Source organism: Lagopus leucura, unplaced genomic scaffold, assembly GCF_019238085.1.
Source record: "Lagopus leucura isolate 7727_CA_CO unplaced genomic scaffold, USGS_WTPT01 Super-Scaffold_100048, whole genome shotgun sequence".
Lineage (NCBI taxonomy): Eukaryota > Metazoa > Chordata > Aves > Galliformes > Phasianidae > Lagopus > Lagopus leucura.
In genome coordinates, this window is record NW_024962294.1 from 2,631,432 (window position 1) to 2,658,083 (window position 26,652).

Consider the following 26,652-nt stretch of genomic DNA (forward strand, 5'->3'; position numbering starts at 1 on the left):
AGCCTCTTTGGCTTGGGAGAGATGCTCCTCTGCATGGAGCATCTCCTGCAGGCTCAGCTGCAGTCCCAGCTGTGCATCCTCACTGCCCACTTCTGGGGGCAGAACCAGCAGGAGACCTGAGCCCACACCACCCGAGGGACCTCATACTGGTGAGGAAAGGACACTGCAGGATGCTGCCAAAACCCTGAATTCGAGCAGGAGTACAGCCATGCTGGGTATCTGACCCTTTCTGCTTACACTGCCTTCCATCCTAATGAGCTCAGAAGCATTATTTTCCCAAGCCAAAGAGGCCCTTAAGATGTACTTGACAAAGAAAAGGACTTGTTAGAGTGGAGAGCAGCAGAGCAAGGAGGGCAGGAGGGAAGGAGGAGAGAGAGAATGACAATTACTTACGGGTAATAGGAGTAAGAATAGTAGTTCCTCCTGGCAAGCATGCAAACAAAGAGAATGGCACAAATTGCACAAGCAGCTTTTCTTTGATGGAGAAAGTGGGGCTCTAGGGCAGCGTGCAGGGAAGGAGAGCACAGAATAGGCAGGCACCCGCACACCATGAGCATCTCAGAAGGTTCCCCATCCTCTCAGCCCTCCTCCCCCAAGAGCCATCCTCATTCTGCACTGCCTCAAATCATACATACTCCATACATACCAGGAGAGCAGGTAATGGGCTGCACATGCCCTAAACACCAGTGAGTTATGGCTGGGGAGCTCTGAGCTGTCATACAAAGCACCAGGGACTTCAGCCCAACTCCGTGCTCAGAAAAACCAAGCACATCAGACAGAACCCTGGCTGTACCCACAGCAGTCCAGGCATCCTGGCAGCAGAGCCCAAGCACCAGCTCTTGTGGCAGCCATGGTCAGAGAGCTGCCCAAGGGATATTTCGCGTTTCATGAGACTGAACAGTGAACGTGCTGAGAATTTGGGCCATCCCCAGGGAGGTGGTGTTGCTTCCCCCATCAGGGAACATGGGGCCAGGGTCGCCTATGCCGGCTGTCACCATTCATTACAGACGAGTGGATTCTGGGGGCACATTTCCATTCCACCACATCAGCATTTTCCAACAGCAAAACGCTCCAGAGGAGATTGATGAGCTAATCCCAGCTTCCAACAGCTCCATGTTTGTATCCTCAAACACTGGGTCTAATTTGTGGCCCCTTCTGCCAGTTCACGCTGGGACACCACAGCAAAGGGCAACGGAAACGCAGCAGTTTTCTCTCTGCTGGCCCAACAGCACCACTCACGAGAACCAAAGGGCTTCAAATGCATCAGCACTACGAGTGTTTGCTCCATCCAGAAGATGCCCAGCACCACATGCACAGGGAGGCAAGGAGCCACGGGCCAACCCTGCACACCTCGCGGTGCTGCAGTGATGATGGGACACCACAGCCTTACTTTCAAGCTGGCACAAGCCAGCAAGAATCCTTCAAAGCAAACAGAGTCATAAAGAGATCTGCAGATTTGCACGGGCTGTGGTTGTTTCGCTCCCCCCGGCCATTAGCATACTTTCCTCCCATCGCTCCCAAGCTCATTTAATTGCTGCCCTTTTTTCCCCTGCCGTGCCAGCCCTGCTTTTAATGCCCCCCACAGCCCAGTGCTGCCTTGGGCCCCCTGAAGTAAAAGGCCACTTTCCAGGGTGCTGCGCTTCAGCAAAAAGCAGTGGCTGCATCCCCAGCGCTCCTGGGGCTGTGTGTCCCAGAAAGCCCTCATTCTCCTCCCTCCCATCCCGCTGAGCTTCCCCAGCAACAGCTGCATGGCCACAGTCCCATCCCGGATCACAAAGCACAGGGACAACCCCCATGGGAGGGGAGTTTGGGGTCCCCAATGGGTGAGTGTTGGGAAAGCTCCCCTCCAGCACACAAATGAATCGGAATGTTTCATTTAGAGCCAGAAAAGCTGGAGGGGCTCAGCATGTTTCTGCTCATGTTTTACTTTAAAAAAAAAAGAGTATTTCTGCATTAAAATGAGCCTGGGCAGAGCGGGGATGCTGAGCATCCATATCTTGTGCAGGCACCTGCATCTCCTTGCCCGGGGGATGGGGCTGCTCCCATTGTCCTTGAGACAGGGATAGGGACAGTGAGGCTCAGCACTGCCCCAACATCCCCCATGCAGCAGCATTTCAGTCCATACAAAACTAACAGAGCTGCACAAAGCTGTAACAGACCAGAAAACACGGAGGAGAGTGATTACGGACTGAAGCTGCAGGGTCTCCAGGGTGAAGGAGCATCCCAGGACTTTGCACCTTGGTTCCCAGGGTCACCTCCTGCTGTGCCCTTCTCACTGCAGCTGCATGGATTTATTCCATGCCTTCAACCCATGCAATGCCCCAGATACTCAACATCTCCCTGCTACCCAGCCAGACTGAATGCCAGCCCCTCCTCAGGCTATCTGACAGGTATAGGTTGGATGTGACAGAGGAAGCAAGTGAAGAAATCTCACAAATCCCAACTACTGACATCAGTTTGGCTGGGAGGAAGATCTGGAGTCCACCCAGTGCAGCAGTGGGGCTCCCAGTCACTTCCAGATAGCACTGCATCCACTGGTTACAGCAGGGAGGACGGGCAGATGGAAGTGCAGGTCTCCTTACCCTTTCCGAATGACAACGATGATGGCTCCCAGCAGGATAATGAGGACGACGAGCCCACCAGCACAGATTCCCAGGATCAGCCCCATCTCCTCCGAGTGCTGAGACACCTCCAGAGGCCGTTTGCTCTCTTTGCAGGCAGCTGCCAGGGGAAAGCATGAGAGGCTCAATGCTCAGCTTCCTCGTGTAACCCACAGCCAGGGCTGGGCACGTTCCTCTCCCTCCGACACAGGAATGGATGTAAAACCAAGTGGCAGTGTCAGGTGGGAAAAAACAGGGAGGGAAGAGAAAGAAGTGCTCCTTTGGGCACCAGGATGGATGCATGTGCTCTGTGACAATGTTCAGACCGTGGGCAGACATGCCTTGCTGCACCCTGCATGTGGAATGAATGCATGTGGAAATCAAATCCTGAGCTGGAAGGGACTCGCAAATATCACTGCATCCAGTTATGTGAATTCTATGCAATGCATTGTGCTGTCGCCTTTATGTGCAGAGGATGCAAAGGATGCTGTAACAGCAGAGCCCAACAACGCCCAGGTCTCTTCCCTATAATTTTTCCCCATGAGATGCTCTGCATGTTTTATCCCATCTGAGTCCCATGAAGGGCCTTTATTCTGCACAGCCTGGAGATCCACAGTGCCTTAAGCACATCCCTCTGTCTCCCAATCCCTGGGGCACAATCAGCCCCATCCTACAACAGCCACTACAATACATCAGAGCAAAATTCTAGCAAGAGGAAAACCTAAATACGTAAGAAAGCAAGCACCAACCACAACCCCCCTCCCAGCAGCGTGGGACTGAGCTGTAATGAACCATCATTCACTCCCCGATCTCAGGGCAGCACTGTGGGTCCATAGCCTCAGCAGAAGAAATCTAGCTGGGATAGCTGCAGTAAGCAAGGAGCTCACCAGGAGCAGGGAGCTTACCTTTGCGGGCAATGCGGATGCAGTTGAGCCGGGTTTCCTGCAGAGGAAAGAGATGGGGAGTGAGAGGCTGGCTGGATGCAAGCCTGGCTTGCTTTTGCCCTCAAACTGAATGAGTTTCCAATTGATTTACGTTGAAGCACCCACTGCTGAATTATCCGTCCCCAGCATCTCCTATACCAATGTCCTTTGGTTTAACCAGGGCAACAAAACTCAGCGGTGTGCAAAGGGAAGGTCCTGAGCGAGCTCTTGGAGGATCTGCACATCACCAGTGAGCTAAAGATTGTAGCCAAAGCATCCCAGGTCATTCAGCAAAGTCTTCACATTCCATCCCTGGTGCTCTGCACATGCTGCTAATGTTACCACGGTGGCTTCAAGCTCAGCTGTCCAATAATCTCAGCATTTGTGCTGTGAATTCAGCTAAAATATTCCTTCTTTTGATGTGTTTGATTTCTGGCAGAAAAGAAATCCACTGTTTTTGCAGTTCTCCTCTCTAAGATTCCTCCAGCATATCAGGACACCAGCACTGGAGCACCATGGGCTCCATTCACGCAGCCCAACCAAAATCTGTCCATGCAAAGTGCCTGGGGCAGCTGGCACAGTGCTGCAATCCCAGAGAGTTCCAGGTCTGGCTTCTCCTGCTTTGTGGTCCAGCTGGCCCGAGAGCCACGGCAAACCCAAGCTGGGATGCAGCTTTCTCTCAGTGTCTGACAGCAGCCAGGGCAAACCCATTGGCTCCCAGCAGGAAGGCTGTAAAGCACCAGTTATCATCCAGCAGTGCCCAAGTGAGCCAGAGCCGAGATGCAGCAGCCTGTCTCAGCTCTAATTACAACCCAGCGAGGTGTGAAAGATCCCAATGGAGAAGGATTCAAAATTCACATCCCTCCCTGCAAAAAAGCGAGCTGCCAGCCAGTGTGTGGATCTGTGCAGGAGCTGAGATGAGGATGCTGCCATGGTCCCGTTGCTTTGTGTTTGGCAGCTTCTGCCCCAGCTGGAAAGGGGTCTGCTGGAGCACGTGAGGATGGTAAAGGTATCCTGAGGGTCCTTGGAGGAAATCAGCCCGAACAGAGGGCAGAGCTTAGGACAGATGGATCCAGGTGTTGGTGCCAGAAAGCCAAGGAACTGGTGGCCCAGGAATATGTTGACAACTCTTTGCTCCCAAATCTCTTCTTGTCTGAGGGTTCTGTTCCACAGCAGCAGGAGCTGAGGTTGGACCCCTCCAGCCTCAGCAGCCAGGCCCAGGCAGGGGACACATATGTCCCAGGGGCGCCCAGCCTGTGGGGAGGATGGAAAGCACCCAGCTGTGCTCCCAACATGCCCCCATGGCCCTGGGTGACAGCCCCTAAATAGGACAGTGGGGGCTCCAAGGGTGAGCAGCCAGCAGAAGGACCTAGAGCAAGCCCCACTTCCCAGCACCCCTAGGATGCCACGCAGCTGGTGGTAAAGTAGATATACCAGCATCCCCAAGGAGACCCAGAGACATACAGCTACTCACCCCTCTGAGGTTGCTCATGGCCTGGAAATAGATGAGATAGGCCTTCTTGGGCTCCAGTGGCGGGTTCCAGTAGCCACTGTAGGTCTGGTTGTCCCCTACAGTGAACGGCTTGGCTTCAGTGAGGCTGCTAGCAGGCAGCTCAGCCCCAAAATAGTGCACAGAGCCACGAGACATGGCATCATCAAATGTCAGTGGCACCGGGAAGCACTCCTGCCCACCCAGCTCCCGCTTGATCCTCTTGGGCCGGTCTTCCTCCACGATGACCTGGTAGGTACTGGGTGGGTGGAAGGTGCAAGATACAGGTTAACTTTGCAAGGATGGCCTTGCCCTTCCCACCGTGCTCTCAGTCCCTTGCAGTCCTCATTTACCTGATGGGAGCCCCCCGGCCCTGTGCTGGCCGCAGCAGCACCGTGATTGTGCTCTCTGACTCGCCCAGTGGTGATGGCATATCCCCATAGTCGAAGGTAGGAGCTGCAAAGAGAGCACGGAGGACTGAGCAGCAGCCCTGTGTGTGCAGGGCTGCCTGCATGGGGGAAGCTGAGGCACGTGCAAAACTCTCTCTTCAGCAAGCACTGTGTTTTGGAGAGGACCTGGGGGTTGCAGTGAGGGATTTAATGCCATAGGTCCAGCAGACAGCACAGGATGCAACCTTGGCAGGATCCAAATGCTCCAGCCTTAAGATGGGCCCTTTGTGCTTGGAGACAGCATCTCACCCAACCCTTGGCATGGCACAAGCATCACCCTGAGGACAGAAGCACCCTCAAAGCAAGGAGGGGAATCCATCACACCTGCGCAGAGAAGCTCTCAGAGCCAGATTCCACAGCACCTACCAGATATGTTGGTGGTGATCTCAGTGAGTGCTGTCTGCCCAAAGCCCTTGCCTGTGCGGGCACGAACTGAGAAGAGGTAGGTGGTGCCAGGGTGCAGGTTGGAGAAGACATGGTAAGTCTCATTGCGCAGCTTGGAGACGGTGCGTCGCGGGCCAGGCACGTTGACTGCTGGGTCAGAGGATTCAATGCTTTGGTAGCTGATCTGGAGGGACAGAGTAGAGCATCACGAGTGAGCAGGAGCACAGGGAATGTCACAGAATAGAAGAGAATATCCCAAAGTCGGAAGGGACCCACGTGGATTATTGATGCCTGTGCCTGTGTTTTGGGGTAAACGGCAATGTGTTTGGAAAAGCTGCTGCTGGAAAGCAGTCCTGGCACTGAAAGCAGCGCTACCCAGGAGAGAAACCCTGCAGTCGGGAGGATTTCAGTGGGCTGGATCAATGCTCCCTTCCTCCCTGCAGCACTCTGATAATTCTGTGGGTACCAGAGGTGCCAGGGCTCAGGATGTACCTCGTACTGCGTGATGAGGCCATTGGGCTCCACCGGTTCCTCCCATTTCAGAAAGATCATGTCCTCCAGAGGGGTGAATGTGAGTGACTCAGAGGCGATGCCACCAGGCACTGGGAAAGGAAAAGGGTCAGGATGAGTCCCACTGGGCTTTGCTGTGAGTGCTGGCACTGCCCCCACAGTGCAGCCTTCCTCCCCCCTCAGCAGAAGTGCTCACCGTACCCCAGCTCTCCACACTAGCTAACACCACCACCAGTAACAACTGCAAATAATAGCAGCTGAAGGTGTCAGGACTGATATTCACTTATTTTTCTTTATCTTTTATCATCCTTCCCCCACCCCCAACCCAAGGGGGTTGTTAAGGAGGGCAGGATAGGCAATTGTTCAGCCAAGACCATTATTCCCAAGCAGCAGCATCTGCTGCAAGCTTCAGTGCCCCCCCCCCAAAAAAAAAAGAAAAAAAAATCACACCCCTCATTGCAGGAGCAATTAAACCCACTTAAACCAGAAAACCAGCATAGTGCACGTGGGACCAGGATGCTGGAGGCACAGTGGGAACCATCATTAGCAGTTATTACCTTGGGAACAGCCCTCAGGTGGGACACAATCCAGGCAAGATCTCACCGATAGCATCACATTCAGCACAGCTTTGCTGAGCTCTGCTATTTGGGTCCAAGTAGGTGGAGCCAGGCAACCTCACATGGGCCTCTTCCACCCAGATGCCAGCTCTTCCCATCTTCCCTTTATTATTATTATTTTTTTTTGCAGCTTTTGTTCAGATCTAATTATACAGCCAAGGGAGAGGGATTGCCTTCTGCACACTTCCCACCGTGCAAATACACAATTTCCACTTGATTCACAAGTTAATCTAATCAGAAGCATCATGTCCTACAGGTGTACATGAGACACTTATTAAATTCCTGGGAATCTTTAGGGCAGGAATGCGTGCACCTATAAAAGCATATTTCTTCTGCAAAACAAAGGCAGGGTGCTCACCTGTGGATACAAAACACGCCATGACCACGTGGGCAGATCCCAGCAGTGTGCAAAGCTCTGTGCCACACACATATACCTGTATTTGCACGTATTTACTCTGGCTTGCAGCCAGCAGGGGCAAGAGCCATCTCCCTGCAGCACCAACACATTGCTCTGCTGCTGCAGAGGTGAGGGAAGAAAGGAAAGCCAGGAAAGCACCAGCTCAAAAATGGAGCCCTGCAGAACTGTACCACAGATTACATCCGTTTGCTTCCTTGGTCAACGAGGTGTGTGACCTTGCCATAAAAGGAGCTTAAGTTCATTAATTAACCAGGACCTTCCTCTCATGAACCCACGTTGGCTGTGACCAATGCTGTGCTGCCTTCCAGATGTTTCTCAGTAACTCCCACAATAATTTTCTCCACAATTTTGCCAGGCACTGAAGTGAGCCTGACAGGCCTGTAATTACCTAGAGAAGCCCCAGTGATGCACAAACAGACAATGCAAACAAAGCACAAAAGATTCAAACAAAACACAATCAAAGGTTCTATTATTGAGTCTTTGCCATCTTCTCTTAATTGCACGTGGGGCTGCTTGTCAACCAGTCCTGGTAACTCAGATCATCCTCATCAAGTGCAGAGAGGGGGAAAGATTTCAGCCTGTCCCTATCAGGTCTGGTTGCTTGAAAAGCAGCAAGGAACACCTCAGTGCCATGGAGATGGAGAGCATAAGGTGGGAATGTCCCCATCACACAGTGAGGTGACTGCAGAGCCCCCAGCTCAGCCATGGCACCCACTGCTGCTCTTCTGCAAGCTTTCAGAGACACTACATTGCCCTGGCCATGGCAATGCAGGAGCTGCAGCAGCTGAGCTTCACACCCTGTCATTAGCTAATTTAGATAAACTGAATATCTAATGTAGCTAAATTGAATAGGGTTAGCTGGGCCAAACCCACTCGTAACATTTGCAGTGCATCTATGAACCCAAAGATATGTTGATTCCTCCTGGGATGCAAAGTGCTCACTGTACCAAGTTCAGTCCAAGGGGGGGAGCAGCCAGCCCTGCTTAATCAACGTATAGTGAGGAGCATCTGGAGTGATTACAGTATAGCAAAAAAAACATCTGGAGCTACTGTATTAATATACAATAAGAAAGCAGCTGCAGCAGTCACAGCACAGTGAAAACAGCTGAAGCAATTAGAGATTAAAAAAAAGGCATCAGGAGCACTGAGCTGGGTGCCCATGGCTGAGCAGGCTCAGGTCTAAGGACACAGCATGCTGATAGGATGCATGAAGTGATCGCTGTGGTTTTAGTATTTAGAGATTGAAGTGGGACCAAAGAGCCAGACCAGGTTTGCTTGAAGGGTATGCACCTTTTCTTGGTGCCTGGGTAGGGCACTGGGTCTCAGAAAGCAGGGGAAGACAAAGAGTTTGGCTGTGTGCAACTCAAATGCAACGTTAATGGGAGAAAAGCAAAGGGAAGCTGAGCAAAGCTGTGCTGGGAACGCGCTGACCTCCAGTTCACAGCACTCACCAAGAAACCCAGCAAAGCCAACTCAATCAGCCTGAGCTCTGCAGATGAAAGGAGCCACCTAAGTGCAAAGCATTAATTGCTTTGATCACTGTTGCTATTGCTGCTAGGTTTTAATTCCACACTATAGGACAAATGAAGGCTCCCCATGTGGGCATGAATCGAGATGGACATCACTGCATGGGGCACAGCTGACATCCTACAGGATGGGGACGTCTCTGGGTAGACACACCACCCCATCACAATCCAACCAACCCACAGCATTCCTCCCAAACCCTTCACATGTGGGTTATCCCTACCATCCTCATCCGTCTGGAACGTCACCTCCTTGCCCTCCTTACGGCCCTCGGGGTTGGAGAGGATGAGCTTGACGTGGATGTTCCTGTAGGGCAGCAGGTTTTTGATGGTGTAGCGGTTGGCGTTGCGCTCCATCTTGGCACACTCACGGAAGGTCTGGTTGAGGCCACTGCCCACCAGGTAGCGATAGCACAGCGAGACGCTGTACGTGTGGCAGCGGGTCAGGTTGTAGCCCAGAGGCTCCCATTGCAATGTCAGCTGCCTGGATTGGATCTCGGAGAAAGCCAGGCCTTTGGGGGCCCGCATGGGCTCTGCCAGGGAGAGACAGAATCAAAATACATTGCTGTAAGTGTTTAAGCTAAAGCAGCTTCGATTGCATGGAGGGGAAGACTTCATAGAGTGGAAGTATGGCAGGCGTGCACAGCAAACCTGAGCTCTAAACAGGCTTGCTGCCCCACGTTGCCCAGATTGTGGAGTCTCCTCCTTGGAGATTCTCCAATGCGAGCTGGATGTGGTCCTGGGCAGCCCTGCTGGACTTGGTGAGCCAGATGGACCCTTCCCACCTCACCATCCTGTGACTTCCAAGGCCACCAGCACTACCTCTGCTCCTCCTCACCCATGAATGGGACACTGGGAGCACAGCAGTGTGCAGCAGTGTGCCTCCCAACACTGCAACTGAGGTGGCAGCCCTCAGCTGTCCATCAAGCTGATGGCAAACTCTCAATAGGACAGAGTGAGTAAAAAAAAATGAATTATCATTTGCATAAGTAGGGAGGAGCCAAGCTCCCTTGCCAAGAGTATGCATATGAGTGGTCTGTGTTACCTCCAGTTAATTCCTTTCAGGACCTAAAGGGTGAGGAAAGGATGATGAGAGTGAATTTTTGAGGTCCTGGCCCATCCTAGAACAGATCCTCAGGGAGAATCCATGCTGCAAATTTCCATGGGATTTGTGCCAAGGAAAACTTTGGGCAACTCAGGGCTGCAGAAAGTATTTGCAACCTCACTGGATGCTCCAGATGCCCTCCTCAAAGGATGTCCTCACTGCCTGCACTCCCAGTCTGAGTCCCTTCTATGCCTGGTTCAAGGACTCAGCTTTGGTACCACCATTAGCAGAATGAAGATTCTCACCCTCATCACCATCAGCAACCAACCCATCACCTTCTTCACCCATCAAGAACTCATCTCCTTATTCCAGCGCATTTAAATGATCAGTAGGGAGCAGACAGCCCAGCATCCCCAGGCCAACACACACAGATACGAATAGCAATTCAGCAAGAGCTCAGCTAACGAGGATGTCTGCAGGCACCAACATCACTGAATATTTCCATGCAATTAGTGCCAGTGCCAAGCCACCCGTGCTCACAGTTGCTAACACAGCTGCACGGACACAGGCACAGTGTCAAACACGGGTGACAGCACTGGGCATCTCCTATTGCTCCAGGGCAGGATGCATTTATCCTTTAAGTGGATTATTCCAGGGTCCTTTTGGATCAGATTCTGCAAAGCCCACTGCCACCATGGACTGGTCCAGAGATGCTGCAGAATGATGGCTGGCACATCCAGGAGGATACGAGGCTGGTGACTGAAACGCAGCTGCTTCTCTGGTAGAAGAACAACAGTTGCTTGATCCCACCATGTGCTAGGTTGGGAGTGAAATCCATGCTTGTATCACACTGGAAGAGCACTGGAAGCCTAGACTGGAGGTGGAGACGTTTGGAAATCGAACACAGAGCGGCTCTGATCAGCTTGGAGGTAATCATGAAACCCAGTCTTACTTGCAGCACCTGTAAGAATTAACTGGGAGAAATACTCCTTCCAGCCCCAGGCTGCTGCACCCTGCTAAGGGTTTGCACCTCCAGATCTGCTTCTCTACCAATGTCAGAAGCCAGGCCCCCAGGGTCACAGACATGGCCAGAGCTGCAATGCTCCAGCCCAGAACGTCCCAGCCCTCAAGCTGTTCCTGCTCCACTCCTGCCATGCATTGGTGTGACACCCCAGGGACAATGTGCATAGGGGTGGCAGGTCCCAGCTTGCTGCTGTCACCAGCACGATGACAATGCAGGGACAAGCCCATCCCTGTGCCCCGGTGGCTGCTTTCAAGCTCATAAGGAAGGATGCTGCTGGCATAGCACTCTCAAAGGAGAGCCCACAAGGACAGGCACCACAGCCCCTCCATCAAGAGCAGTCAGGCTTGGCTGGTTAAAAACAATAAAATAAGCTCCCAGAAAGGAGCCAACCCACCTGCACACTTGGTGCGGCTGATGAGGGGGGGTCCCGGTTTGCCTGTGCCCCCTTCACCAGGACGTGTCAGCAGGACACTGATCTCATACTCTGTATCAGGATCCAGGTGCCAAAGTTTGTAGGTCTGCATGTTGACAGCGTGCACCTCTGACCACGGCCCCGAGGTCATGCGGTATTCTATCTCCTTGCGCACGATGGGGCCGTCGCCGATGATGGAGTTGGTGTTGAGCTGGATGATGAGGTAAGTGGAGCCAGCCCGCAGCAGCTGGGGGGGTGCAATGGGTGTTGGAGGCTCTGGAAGAGAGAGGAGAAGCAGCTGGAGCATCTCACCCCATCCCGAAGCTGGAGCATGCATGCCCAGAGGACAAGCAAAACTGATAAGGGAATGACACCGGAGTATTCAACACAAACCAGACATTAATTGTCAGCCCGTGCTGTATGCCACGCATCTCTCTAACAACCCCTGGAAGCATCAAGGTTCCATATGACCAAATCTCATTATTTGTAGAAGATGCGTTGCCTGGCATTCACTAAGGTGCCACAAAGTTTCATCAGAATGAATTCCCTTCAACTGCAAGCAAGAATCAATGAACTAAGGCCAGTGGGAAAGACAGCGTCCCAGTTTTATGTTGAGCCACTGCTTGCTGACTTGTTTGCAGTGAGTGAATGCAATCTCAGTGCCCTGATGGAATCAGGAGCAAGAAGGAGAGCAGCGCATGGAGATGACAGTGGGCACCCACCTTTCACAATGAGCTCAGCAAAATTGGAGACCCCAGAGCCACGGCTGGACTGGGTGACACAGCGATACAGGTCCTGCTCGCCCTTGGACACCTCGTCCAGCTGGAAGGTGGCCAGGAAGCGCCGGTGACTGATGTGCTTCACGGAGGCAGCGGGGACCACTTCACCACTCTGCCTCTGCCCAGTGGGTTGAGAAAAGCACAAGGAGGGCTCAGCGTGGCACTCGGAGCCACCAAACGTGGCCCTTGAGGACCAAATCCTTGCCACTCACAGATCTCACCTGCATGAGGAAGCGCTCTGCCTCGGCAGCCTTGCCAGCAGCCACACACTGGAAGGTGGCATTTTGCCCCGCGTTCACCTCCACGTCACCCAGGCGGGAGAAGTGAGGGGCTTTTGCTGTCATAGAACAAAAAAAGTATTAAGGAGAGTCTTGTCTGCCTCGTATCTTATGCCCCAAAACTTGCCCAGTTGGAGCCAAGCTCGCAGCTGGCAGCTTCCTTCAAGTAAAGGATGGGCTCGAGTCCCACCTGCACAGCCCAGCCCTGGATCCCTCCCAAGAAGCCCACAGAGACGCCCCTAGGGTAGGACCTCCATCCCTGCAGAAGCCTGCACTTCACCAAGGCCCTTTGACAACCGAAGCAATGCAGGAGCTGCCGGTGATGGAGGTAAGGCTGCCCAACGAGATGGGACCTCCAGCACGCTGGTGACACCAGGACACTCAGGTGCCACAAGGCTGCACCCCAGCGCTCTCAGTCCCTAGGAGCATCCCAGCCCTGCAACACCCACCACGCAGCAGCACCCCCAGCTTCCACCTGCACTCACAGCACGGATAATTCAAGAGCAAGATGTCATCCAAGCCCAGGTAGCCCCGGCGCTCGCTGGAGATCACCGCCTCGAAGAGGACCTGTGGCACCGAACAGAGGGGTCAGGCGCGGCGGAGAGGTCCCCTAACCCGGGACCAAGCCTTTGGAGCTGGCCCCATCTCCTGAGCAAAGGGATTTTAAGGCACATTCATAGCAGGTGACACGGGGTCTGTAAGGGATGGGGGGATCCGGGGAGGACTCACCTGGTACTCACTGGGCCAGAACAAGCTGACGGCCAGCTCAGCCTGGTGCCACTGGCGGCCGTGGGAGCCTGAGGCATTCCAGACCGCACTGCCCACCGGGCCCCCCATCACCCGCACGTAGGCACTGAGGGTGCCAGGGCTGTGGCCATCACGGCTGTACATGAAGTAGCTGAACTGCAGGCAGTGCGTGTCGTTCTCGCTCAGCGCCTGGAAGAGCAGGTGGGCCCGCTGACCGGCGGCGTGCTGCGAGGCGTTCACCATCAGGTAGGAGCCTGAGGGAAAGGGAGAGGAGGGAGAGCGTGCAACTGTGCCTGGACTCAGAACCTGGGCTGGGGACATGGAGGAAGCGGGGGGATCTTGAGGCTGAGGGCCACGAAGATGATCAGAGGGCTGCAGCAGCTCCTCTATGAAGACAGGCTGAGGGAGCTGGGCTTGTTCAGCCTGGAGAAAAGAAGCTGTGGGGTGACCTCATTGCAGCCTGCAGTACCTAAAGGGAGCCTACAGACAGGAGGGGAATCAGCTCTTGGAAAGGGGAGATAACAGCAGGACAAGGGGAAATGGTTTGAATTAAGGGAGGGAAGATTGAGGTCAGATGTCAGGGGGAAGTTCTTTGCTATGAGAGCGGTGAGGTGCTGGAACAGCTGCCCAGAGAGGCTGTGATGCCCCGTCCATCCCTGGAGGTGTTCAAGGCCAGGTTGGATGGGGCCCTGGGCAGCCTGGGCTGGTATTGAATGCAGACGTTGGTGGCCCTGCGTGTGGCAGGGGGTTGGAGCTTCATCATCCTTGAAGCCCCTTCCAACCCTGGCCATTCTGTGATGAGGGAAGGCTGAGGCAGACGGTCCCGCTGTGACACCAAACCCCACTGCATGTGCCTCCAAGCCCTTCATGGCTTTGATGCAGACCCTGCAGCTTCCCATTAATGCCCACAGCTCCAGCGGTGAGCCCCCACCCTGACCCGACCTATTTAATTCTCATTTCCCTCGTATCATTGAGCACGCAGTTGTTGCTGATTTTAAACTGTGCTCAGCAGGCTCTCGTAGGGATAAAAGTGCTTACCAGCATAATGGGCCCACCGGGATGCCCACATCCTGCTGTCCCCATCCCCAGAGCCTTCAGTCCCCCACCAGCAGGCATTGCTGCAACCCAAAGCCACCAGCGGTGCCGATGCTCATCCATAAGGACTGAACACCCAAAGGGGACCCAAAATGCATCACCCACCCTGTCAGCTGCACAGCAAAATCCTGCCATGGAGGAGCAGAGTCCTGCAGCCATTGGGGTCCCACGGCCAGCTCTGCCTCTAACCCACTCCAGCAAAGACAAAATCATTCACATTCCATCCATTTTAATAACTGCACATGCTGTAACTAACAAAGCCAGGCCATTTATCCAAGTCAACCATTGTTTTCCTGACAGCAGCCGCTTAATAATTAATAGTTCTCACCGCTGTTTAATTTACATGAATCCACGCACTGTCCTCCCACCAAGCAGCTCTTGGGCACCCAGTGAGCCTAGCAAAGGCACGGGGACGTCCATGTGCCTGGGGGCTGCACTCATGGCTGCTCCCACCTGCACCTGGGGAAAGGCAGCGCTGCACCACAGCACCTCCTCCATCGCATCCTTAGGGATGGGAGCCAGCGAACAAAAGGGGAAAGAAATGAAATCACCAAAAAAAAAAAAAAAAACACCCTAAAATTTGGGCTGTATCCACAGGTCTGCATTGCCACTCTGCATCTGAGCCCTTCCAGGCAGACGTTCAGGGTGAAATAAACTTATTTTCCTCAGATAACACAGCTGCATTTCACAGAGAGAGAGGAAGCCAGCGTGTGGCTATTCCTTCTGTAGCTGTCATGGTGCTTTTTGTTTTTTTTCTTTTCCTTTTTCTCCCATCAAAATTATTGCCAAAATCCCACATCAACCCACGGGACGCCTCTGAAAGCAACTTCAGCCCACCTGACCTTTCAGGATTTCCCATCAGGACACGGTGCCCTTCCTCCTGCCCACAAATAAAACCAGAGGACGTGAGAAATAAGGAGGCTGAGACTAAAATTAGACCCCCAAGGAGTTATTTGAACGACTGAGCTGTGTCTGATGGGACTGCTGCTGCAGCATCATCACCAAACGCGGAGCCCTGGCTGGCAGCTCCTCCTTGCTCTGGCAATAGGCTGGATGGGTGCAACATCCCTTAGGCTTTCTTGCAGGTATTTTTCCACATTTCAGCATGTTTCTGGCTGTTTTTCAATACAGCCCATTTCTCAAGGCAGCACAGCCCCATCTGGGTGCCCCCAGGAGCAGCAGTGGGGCAATGCCAGCACACGGGGACTGCAGCACTCGGTCCCAGCGCACCGTGCAGCCCCACAGGGCTTGCAATTAAACATTATCCTAATTGCTTCAAGCAGAGCCAGAACCCAAGAGGCAGAGAGGCTGCATCCCTGCTCTGCAGCATCCCAGAGCCATGGGGCCGGGCAGCCAGAGTGCAATGCTGTATCACAGCTGTGTTTTCTGAGCCCTGTCCATACGCTGGCAGTACAGCAAAACCCACTCCAAAAAGCACAATGGGAATTATTCCCAAGCCTCACATGAAACGGGCATCTTCAGCAGCCACAGGAAGGGGACACGACCCACCAGGATGCCTGCAGCCCCCCAGGAAACCTTTCCTCCCCAGCAGCACTGAGTCCATTAGTGCAGAGAGTTTGATCGATGCTGTGCTTCGTTTGGTAAATCCTTTCTCTGCTGTTCAATCCAATGTAAGGTCAGCTTTAATTGACACACCAGCCCTGCAGGCTGTCACCTCGCCTTGTCACCAGGAGTAATGAGCCATCCCCTCCAGGACGGGCAGCCCCTCTGCCTGGGAGGACACAAGCAATGTAATTTAATTCAGTTTTCAGGTGTGTTTCCAGGGAGAAGCCCAACTGCTCTGCGGAGACGCAGAAGAGTCTTAAAAGCGCTGAATAACATCTCAAATGAAAACAGAAATAAGTTTCTGGCTGTGTTCCCAATGGGAAAAACAGCACATCGGTAGGTTAAAGTTGTCAGCAAGGAGAATCTGAGGTCTGAGCTGCAAAATCCACTCTGCCTCCAGAGTCTGTGTATGGCAAGCCCTGGACCTGTCCCTGCAGAGTCCTTCTGCAAGGTCTCCAGCCTTGCTTCCCCATTTGGGGACATGAACCCTCCCTCAGATCCCAACCAGATGCTTTGGGAGCACCAGCAGCAATCCAGCCCTTCTCCTCCCCCCCCCCCCCCAACTTCACATCTCATTCAGTTTTTATCCCAGGAAACCACAAAGAGGGGATAAAAATGGAAAGCTACAAAGAGGCAGCAAAGCAGCACACGAGGTGAGCAGCAGCACCCAGCTCCTGCCCTGAGCATCTCCTCAGAGAGCCCCAGCACCAACCCCAGCATCACGTGGGGGCTCAGAGGTGCCACATCTGGGAGCCAAAATCAAGGCCAGTTTTCTGAGCCCCAGTGCTCAGTGTGTGATTTATAGAAGAGACAAGCAGGGAAGCAGCTGCTCCACAGAGGGATCTTTTCAGTACCACTGAGTTTGGAAGGAAAACTTTTCAATGCTTTGCAATGCAAACCTAGCAAAAGAAGCTGTTCACGAAGCAGTGCTCCGTCCTGCACCTGCTCCATCCAACAGATCCCAACATCACTCCAGCAATCCCAACCCATCTTCAGCCCAAGTGTGGCTGCAGCCCAGAAACAAGCTGAAAAAGCAAAACTGCAACGTGGGAGAGCCCCATCCGTCTTCTTTATGAGAAAGAGGGAGACGAGTCAAGATGGAAAGAGAAGGAAAAACAAACACAGCAAGAAAACAAAAAGAAAGAGGGGAAAAAAAGGTAGAGGCGGGTGGCCTGCAGCCAGCATCCGCTCCAATAAATCCTGTGCTCTCGAAGCTGGCTGATCTCCAAGAAAAACTCATTTTAATCCAAGACCACGAGATTCCTTTGTGAAGTGCTCCCCGGAGGGATCCTGGAGCTGTGCAATGATGTTTCTGCTGGTGGGGCACCTTGGGGAGCCCCCTGGAAGGAGCTGAGCACCCTGCAAGTGCCACCCACCCACTGCTCGCTGAACCACGCTGGGGCTGGGACCCCCTCCCTGCACATCCATGGGCTGCACCATGCCATGCTGCAGGCTCCAGCCACCTGCAAGCCCCCTGGCTTCAAACTGGTATGCTTCGTTGCTGCTTTTAAATTGCAGCTGAAAACTGAGCAGAAACTCCAATTACAGGTTTGAGGCTCTGACATCAACCCCCAGCATCTCCTCCCCAGCTCCGCTTCCCGCCTCACTGCCCCCAGGTCAAAGCCCCATCAAGGAACAAATTAGGTTAGCTCAGTTTAAAGCAATTATCTCCATTATCTGTAATTATTCCTGTAGCAGAAGACTGCTTTGGGTGCCCAGGATGTGCCAACCCCCCTTTAACCCTAAATGTCACCCAGGGCACTGCCCAGGGAGGGGGCTTACAGCATTCCCCCCATCCCAGCCATCACAGCAAGGATCCAGACCCACAAAGTAACAACGAGTGGCTTGAAAGTGATGTGAAAAAGACAAAAGAGAAGAGAAAAATCTCCCTCTGCATTTTTTTCTCTCACAGCTCCTGAGATGTCAGGGCTGCCTGTAGCTCACAGCCATGAGCATCTGCCCATATCACAAGAGCCAGAAGCACACTCCTCCCTTTCCCATGACTCCTGGAGATGAGGATTTCTCACTAGCCATCAAATACAGCGGAAAGAAAAGAGCAGAGGTGCCTTTAAGGAGGGATTTTGGGTACCATCCTGGCATTGCTGCAAGGAAAGCCCAGACTGGGGGGCACGCCTCCCTGCAGCACAGCCTCAAGTCCTGTGTCCCCAAACTGTGACATCCCCAGGGCCACATTAAGGACCAACACAGCTCATCACACCTTGCCGTGGGGCACAGCAGCATCCCACCGACCACGAGACGGAGGGTGAATCAAGTCAACCCAGGGCCAATCCCCATCCCAGGCATGTGACCAGCTGTGGGTTTGGGGCTGGGACTCACCGTGGGGCAGGTCGGCCATCAGGTGTGGCATCATGTAGCTGCGGACCAACTCCCACCCGAAGTCATCATCCTCACCCTGGCTGTACTCACACTGGTTCAGATCGTCGTCCTCCTCGAAGGTGCAGCCCGCTGCGGACAGACAGACACACAAATCAGCCCCGGAAAGCAGCTGCTCTGTCCCCAGAAGCCCAGCTGGGATGGATGCTGTCGCACCCTACACAATATTGAGGTGCACCCAGCCATCCCCCCACGCTCCCACTCCTGCAAGCACAGGAGCAAAGCTGCCCCGTGCCTCTCCCCCTCCTCTGCCATGCAGTGAGAAGCTGCCAGGCCTCTGCCCCAGGGAGGTCGCAGCTGACTCAATGACCTCAGAGGTCTTTTCAACTTAAATGAGTCCATGATCCGACTCGAGCTGCAGCACAGGAGCAAGGTCACAGCTTCACTTCCCAGAGGCTTTGCTACTAAAACAGGAATTTCCCCCACAAAACAGCACTGGCTGCAGCCATTGCACAAGAACCCACAACTGCACAGCCCTCGCTTTGGCTTTCAGACCATGAGCCCAGCAGATCTGCACACTGCTGCCACAACAGTGCCAAGCCTCAGACAAGACTTCCAGCAGCAACAACAGCAACTGCACTGCTGGACTCCCAGCTACAGGCTGTCACCTCTGAGCACCTTTAGTTGTTTCTTTCCCTTTGCAAAGAGCAAAGCTGAAAGCTGCACCAAAGCATTTGTGGTCTGTAGGGCTCCAAATCCATCCCTTCTCCACCCTTCCATCCATCCATCCATCCATCCATCCATCCATCCATCCATCCTCCCCCAGGAAAATGAGATCTGGGGAGCTGTTGCAGGCTGCCTCATTAACACCGCCCCAATGTTTTACCAAAATCACTGATTACAAGGAAGGGGCTCCAGGGGGGAATTAAGTCCCTGGGCTGGTGAGGGCAAGCACGTTAGGAAAGCCGTGAGCAAACAGGAGGAGAAAGGCAAATGTCCCCTTATGGGTCAGTGGGAAAGCAGAACACAGGTCAGGGTGACACTTGTGGGTTTTTTGTATTTTAATCCCAAATTAAACCTCCCAGTGCTGGGTTTTGTGGGCTTGAAGGGCAAGGACCTCACAGATCTCCAAAGAGCACCAAAACAGCCAGCTTACCAAACCCACTACTGCAAGACATGCACAAAATCGTTCTTCCCAACACTTAAGATATATGAGAACAGAACTGAGCTTTTCTCTCCCTTTACACTCAGTGTTTAAAGCACTGGGGAGCACTCCAGCCTCAGCATCGAGCTTTCTTTCCTCCCCAGAACAACAAGAATGGGAAACTTCTTTTAGAAGGACTAAAAGCAAATCTTCTCCCATTCAGAGCACCAAGGAACGGAGCCTGCCTGCTTTCTCAGAGCCTCTCACTAAAAGGATCATTTGTGCTGTGCCAGCCCTGCGTGGCAGTGCTGTGTGTGGATGCACTCCCAGCTCCTTCCCATCGCAGCATCTCCGGATCTGACAGCACCCACCACCTGGCTCAGCTCCCCAATGGGAAGGAGAAGTGATCAATTTTTCCCTCGAAGGAAAGGAAAAAATGCAAAAGTGTTGGAAATTTCTAAATGATTTTGGGGGAGGAAAAAAAAAACCAAGAGCATGTTTTCCGTCTGAAGTCTGTTGAGTGGGTATTTGGAAAGGGAGAAATTTGTTTGTGGGGATGATTTATCCCATCCCAGAGAGTCACAGGGCTCGGGGAGGCACGTGGAGCTGGCTGAGCCTTGTGTCCCAATGAAGGATCCCCCATCTCTGCTCCCACAGAGCATCCTCACCACTCTGCCTGCACAGCCCCTTCTCCACACTGCATGGCATCACCTGAGCTCCCAGACCCCCACATCCCAGTGTTCAACCCAGTGTCCTCCTGCAGCTGTGAAAGCAAGGTACAGACAGTCAGATACCTTCACGCCACTCCCCAAAAATTTAGGGTTTATCAACATGCCCTGTGGATGTTCCATCCCTGGAGGTGTTCAAGGCCAGGTTGGATGGGGCCCTGGGCAGCCTGGGCTGGTATTGAATGTGGAGGTTGGTGGCCCTGCCTGTGCCAGGAAGGTTGGAGATTCGTGATCCTTGAGGTCCCTTCCAACCCAGGCCATTCTGTGATTCATGCTTGCAAGCAAGGCAAGGCTTCCCTGCAACCTAAAATCCCCACCTGCAAGCACCAGGATGGTTTTTATCCACCCAAAGGATGCTGGCAGCAGCTCGTGCTCCACAGGAGCTGCTCCGGGTCCCAGATGCTTCCTAAAAACTTACAAACGGAAACACAGAGCCCCCGCAGCAGCCCCTGCCTTGGTTCAGTGCCAGGGAAGGAGCAGCTCCAAGAGCTGGAGGAGGTGAGAAGCAAGCAGCAAGAGCAGATTAAAATATCAGCGTGGGCACGACTGCCTGGTGCCAACAGCTCTGAGCATCCCAGATGATGCTGGAGCAGCCCAAATTAGCTGACAGCCCCCGAAACCCAGGGGATGGAGAGGGAAGAGACGACAGATCCATGCAGAGGAAGGAGGGAAAGAGAACACGGAGCAGCAGGCATGCCTGCCCACCTCTTCCATGCACGGAGGCGGTGCTCCTCTCGCCTTGATGTTAATTATGTCCTTTGCTGCTTAACACTGTGGGACACGCTCCAGGGGCTTCTCCTTGTTGTTATGGAGCATCCCAGGGATGTGTGGATGGGGACCCAACACATTGTCCCACAGCAATGCTGCACTGACCTCAAAGAGAGGCTTTAGAAACAGGGCTGTGCCCCAAATGCAGGCTGCCCCGAGCTGCTGTTAATGCAACAGCCAACATCTCTCCCCTGTACACCTGAGTAAGATGCTCTCGGTTCTGCCCTCAGATGCAAGGCAATGACACTGTGAGTCTGGACCCCCCCCCCCCACCCCCATGCCCCTCTGCCAGCCCCAGCTGGCACCAGGTTCCCTCCAGCCACAGCAGGAGATGGGACACACAGCAGGATGGGGCAGCTGAGTAACAGGGACACCCAGGAGCACACAGGGATGCTGCACGTTCCCTGGCCACAAGCGCACAGCACAGCACAGCTCCCAGCCCAACAGCAGCACCTGGCTGTGCTGTTTCCAGGCTCTGCTGGAAGGAAGCTCCCACGTGCAGGCAGCAGACGCGGGGGATTTGGGAACTGCAACCTGCAAGCTCACTCTGCTCCCTGCAGCAGCTCAGCCCATGCGCTGCAGCATCCCTCCTCCCGACCCCACTGGTGCACAACGCCCCACACTGCAGCACCTCTGCCCCAATGCTGCCCCAGCCCCAAATCCCCCCCAAGCTGGAATCTCTGTAGCTTAAAAGCCCCTTGAGTTCAGCAAAAGGGAGATGAGCACTTGGGACACAAACACAGCAGCCACACTCGCTGCTCCGTGCATCACACACATCAGATTTTGCCACAAGCCCAATCCCTGCTTCTCTTCATCGCCCATTTTGGCAAAATAGAAATGTCTTACAAAGAAAAATAAAAAAAGGACTCATTTCCTGGACCCGATCAAAGCTGGTTAGAAGGATATGGAAAGCAGCGACATTAAGATTCTTGCCAGTAGTTTGTTTTGCTTCTCCAAATCATTTTAAATATTGCGTTTAATAGAAAATAATTTGCTCAGCTGTAAGGAACGTCAATTTGCAACTTGAAGCCTTGTACATTAGCCAAAGAAGCTAATGCGTAAACATTAGCAGCTCCAATAACGCATGGGGCTTAGCCAATGCAATTCCAGGGAGAGAATAGCCAGATATTAAGACAGAGGATTTGCATAATAAGTCACTTAACGCCTGATAACCCCAGCGCCTGGCACAGGGCTGGGAGAACAACATCTATCCACCAGCAGCTGCAGACGTCACCCATCTGGGTCGCTGCAGACCCTCCTGATGGCTCCCACCTGCAAAGCCCTCACTGCTGGGACCCAAAACTCAGCGCCCAGTGTTGAGGTGCTGCAGCGCTCCCAGGCCCCATAGGAAATGGGGCAGGAATGCAACGTAGTGCAAGGAGAAGGCAACGTGTATGGGGCTGGTTTGTGGGCTGATGAGCTGCAATAAGGGCACTTCCATAACGAACCGTCACTTAATGAACAAAGTCAGGGCTGCCTCTTGTGCACTAAAGGAAGAAAAACAAAGGCAGGCTTTTGGAAACCCACGGTCCTGGAGTTATCGATTGCTCACAGTGCAATTAAGCCTCAGGGCTGACAGGCAGCTCTGCTCCTCCTGCTCTTTGGGGGGGGTGGGAGGGGGGGTAAACAAAAAAGGTGATCTGGCCTTTCCTGCCCCCCGTTACCAATGGATGCCTGCAGGGAGGGCTCTCTGCTCCATGTGCATCCTGACAGCCACGCAGAGCAGGAGCATTCCCACTGCAAAGCACAGGCTGGCAGCTCCAGGTGTTGCTGTGATCACACTGTAAATCCGGAGCCACCAGAGCCCTCCGCTGCCTTTCCCAACAGCTTATTTATTGCTTTTAATACCTCCCTCCTTTTGCTCGCAGCGCTGTCTACAGAGCCGGGTTTGCTCTGCAAATGGTCCGTGTCATTTGTCAAAGAACTGAATTCCTCTTTTCTCCTGAACACGCAGGGGCTCTGGGAAGGGCTGTGTGTGCCAAGCAGTCTGCGCAGTGCCCTGCTCTGCTCCCAAATGCACAGCAGCCAGTTGCTCAAATACAGCAGGGACTCAGCAACACTTGCCAAGATCGAGCCTTGCACCGAGCCCCAGCTCTGACCCAAGCCCTGCATTTTGCTGCAGGCAGGCAGACGAGAGGCAGAACTGAGCCACAGCAGTGCTGGGTGCATCCTGGCCATCACACAGCTTCGCCCTTCTCATTTCTCTTCAATCTGTTGCACCTCAGCAGCTTCTGCCACGCAGAGGATTGGCCACGTAGGGACCTCATCAAGGCTGGGGATGCAGACACCGGGCAGCAGAAGTGGATTCACCCAATGAGTGACGCTGATAAAACCAGAAATTCTCCAGCACTGAGATGTGCTGCTTCACTTTGAGATTGTTAACACAGGAGAGAAGCGGGACTGCTGTCAGCTGGGAAACAAAATCAATGGAATGTTATCACACAGCAAGGGGAAGCAGAAGGTGGCTGTTAGGCTGAAAATAAGACCCCAAAAAAGTGAACAGCACGGGGAGAGCTCTTGGGAAAAGCCCCTTCTGTCCCTGCACAGGAGCATAGGGATCAGTGGCCCTGCAACCCAATCTGCCTGGCTGCAGCTGGGTGAGCCAAACCTGGGCATCACACAGAGAGCATTCATTCAGGGCCACTGAGGGATCTCTGCTTGCTGCTGATGGGTGCAGTCCCACATGGCACCCAGTGGACCAACCCAGGACATGGCAAATGCTTCACATTTGGTGCTGAGCCCCTCAGGCACCACCACTTACACATCTCATTTTGTGCCAAGCAAAGTCTTTGGAGGTTCTCAGCGAGCCAAAAGCTCTGCCGGAGCCACATAAAGGCCCATGAGGAATATGGGATACCCTATGGCCAGAGACACCAGCCCTATACAGACGGCTGTATCCCAGAGCATCCCCAACTGTGCAGTCCCAGGGCACTTCTAGATCCACCTAAGCAAGGAAATTCTGTTTGTCTGCAATCTGTTCATCCACCATGTGATGCTCCACCTCCTTCAGTGCATTGGGTTCCAGCAGCAACAGGAAGACCCCAGGCAGCCCCCAAAGGCCCCTCACTGGGAAGCAGCAGCTGAGTCTCAGCATTCCATCCCTGCAATGCCATCATCCCTGTGATGCCATCACCCCCACGGTGCCCCAGCTGCAGCGATGGGATGCAGGCAGGCAAAGCACTGGGCTGGAGCAGTTCATGCTCCCATCTGTACTGATTGGGATCACTGCAGTGGATGGCTGTGGCACAAGGACACACGTGAGGCTCAGGCAGCCCGGGGGCTCCGTGCCATTGCCTCTGTCAAACCAGCAGCACTGCAGGGACAGCAGCCTTGTTACCACGATCAGGTCACCACAGTCCCCTTGTGCTGTCGAGGCTCAAACAGCAGCTCAAGTCACTGCCCTCATTAAATTAATGACGTCCCACCAGAGTTCACGCACACAGAGAGGCCCGGGCAATCAGCTCAGCTTGCTGGGGTCTCCCAGCCCAAAGGGTGAAGCTTGCACTGCCGCAGCCACCCCACGACAGGCAATTCCCTGCTCTTTTTCAAGCTACATCACAAAGCACAGATTCAGAGCATCGCTCCGGCCTCAATATTTACACCCTCCATCTACAGCACCGCACTGCTCTGCGCTGCTCTGGGCTCCACGCCGGTTCCCCACGCACCGGGACTTCGCTGCTGCAGCGGCCGCTGTCCCCGCTCCCTCTGGCGGCCGCGCAAGGCGCAGCGCCCGGAGCGCCGGGGATCTCCGCAGTTCAGCTTTGGGATCCGATGTCCGCTCCTCAGCTTTAGGATCGGGCAGCTGGGGGACGGCTCGGAAACACGCAGCCATCGAGCTTTGCTGGGAATTAAAACCTGACGTCCCTGCGCTCGTTCCAGGACTTGAGAGAAGCCGGGTTGCTGTTGGGAACGGAGCAAAGCCAAAGAGCAGTCGGTGCTCAGCACCCCACGGTGCACAGCAGGAACGGTGCTGGGAGCTGCCAGCATCCAGCGGGTCTGTGCGCCCCCAACACCAGCCCCGTGGGTGAGAACGGAGCTGAGCTTTACAGCAGTGTTGGACTTTGGATCCGTGCACCAGGAAATAGCTCTGCAAACACCAGCGCCCTTGGAGCAACAACGGGGAAGGGCCTCTGGTGCCTGCCAGCCCTCACCCTCCTCCTCCTGCCCACAGCCGCCCTTCGGCCCCGTGTCCCCAGGATGCCCCGCAGCTGCACCAATGCCCAGCACCTCCATGACCCTCATCTGGATGCGTCCCAGCACTGAAACCAACAGCAGCTCTGCCAGGCAGCGGCGGAGCGGGGCTCCAAGAGGCCATCTGCAGCGGAAAGAGACTCTGTCTCCAGGATGGGTTTATTTGAAGGCTGCCAAGAAGGAGGAGATCAGCCCCGGGGGGGGGGGGGGGGGGAAGCGTTGGGAATCCTCCTCACCCTGGAGAGAAAAGCCTCAGGTTCCCCAGTATCACTGCTTTGGGACTGGGCGAGTGCCACAGCATGGGGCAAACGCTCCAGGGGACGATGCTGCAGGGACAGAAACAGTGCTCAGGGGCAGCTGCAGAGCAGAGCCTCCGGCTGCCTTTGGGAGAGGAGGAGGAGAAGGGTTGAGAATGTGACATTTAATCACACAGCAACGAAAGGTTCCCAGACACGTCTAATAAGACAATTATAGTGCATGTTAATAATAGATTATTAAAAAGCTTATTTATGGAGGTTTAAGCAGGCAGATGGCAGGGCTGTGTTGATAAGGCTCTCCCCAGCCCCGCTCCGAGCATGCGGAAGGGATTTACCTGCTCCTGCTGCTTAACCCCTTCGTGGCTACCAGCAGCAAGGCTGCAAACAGCTGGGAGGGGACCTTTAAGGGGGTGCCACCAGCAGGCAGAGGGAGCAGAGCCCAGGGGGGAGTGGTTCTCAAGGGCTCTGGGAACTGTGCTGAAAAATGGCTGTGAGCAAAGCAAGCTCCTTCCTGGTGCTAAATAGGGGAAAACATTCAATTTGGAGGAAAAACACTGTCCCCATCGGCTGGCAGTGGGGGAGCTGCTGTTGCCCAGGCAAGGATCAGAACCTCTGATTTCCAGGGCTTGGATCCTGCTGGCTACGAGCAGGGAATGCTCCTCAGGAAGCTGAGATTTGGAAGGTTTGCCTTAGTTTGGATAAGGGAAAAAATGCTCAGCGCGGGCCAGGAGGTGACTCACCAGGACGGGGGGCAGGTCCAGCACTGCCTGCAGCCCAGGAAAACAACCAGGGAGAGCAGCACCGGAGCAAAAGCAAAGCACACACAGAGGGGGTTGAAATAAGAGCACCGAGCTCTGACATCCCCCAGCTCTGCTTCACCTCCACAGGCAGCAAAACCCTCCGTGCCCCAGTGCTGCTGGGGAGAGGGGAATATGGAGAGATGGAAACAGGGGGTATAGGAGGAGGGTGCTGCATTCCAAGGACAGCATTGTGAGCTTTTGGGGACCCTGCAAGGGGTCTGCATCATAACCTGCCGCTGCAGCACCAAGCAAGGCATAAAAAGCAAAGAAACGCAGATGGAACAGCAGCCAAGGGAAAGATTCCTCACAGCGCAACAAGAAAAGGCAGGAGGGCAAAAAATAAACGCATCCCAGCTGCCAGCAGCACAGCCCCGACCCAGGCCAGCCCCCGGGGTCCCGACCCAGAGCAGGGATGCGAAGCTCCATCACCTCCATTATCTCGTGATGAGGACGCGGCCGTTACAGAGCGACGCGGCCGCATTTGTTCCGCTCCCCGACCCCAAACCCGACAAAGGGAACGCGGCCGCTTCCATTCACTCGGCGCAGACAATGCGGGGTCAGAGGAGAGGCC

General features: G+C 54.1%; 1 protein-coding gene across 2 annotated transcripts in view; it reads right to left on the reverse strand.

Annotated features, from left to right (window-relative positions):
• The window catches only part of PTPRU (protein tyrosine phosphatase receptor type U), a 45,950-nt gene that overhangs the window by 18,146 nt on the left and 1,152 nt on the right, over positions 1-26,652 (reverse strand). For both annotated transcript variants that reach the window (XM_042884998.1, XM_042884997.1), the window contains exons 2-14: positions 18,197-18,325; positions 13,181-13,452; positions 12,937-13,018; positions 12,395-12,510; positions 12,117-12,291; positions 11,377-11,670; positions 9,138-9,446; positions 6,338-6,447; positions 5,828-6,029; positions 5,366-5,468; positions 4,998-5,271; positions 3,506-3,542; positions 2,583-2,721 (exon numbers count right to left, since the gene is read on the reverse strand). In XM_042884998.1, the coding sequence (XP_042740932.1) occupies positions 2,583-2,721; positions 3,506-3,542; positions 4,998-5,271; positions 5,366-5,468; positions 5,828-6,029; positions 6,338-6,447; positions 9,138-9,446; positions 11,377-11,670; positions 12,117-12,291; positions 12,395-12,510; positions 12,937-13,018; positions 13,181-13,452; positions 18,197-18,325 (2,242 nt within the window). The remainder of the gene's footprint in view (positions 1-2,582; positions 2,722-3,505; positions 3,543-4,997; positions 5,272-5,365; positions 5,469-5,827; positions 6,030-6,337; positions 6,448-9,137; positions 9,447-11,376; positions 11,671-12,116; positions 12,292-12,394; positions 12,511-12,936; positions 13,019-13,180; positions 13,453-18,196; positions 18,326-26,652) is intronic.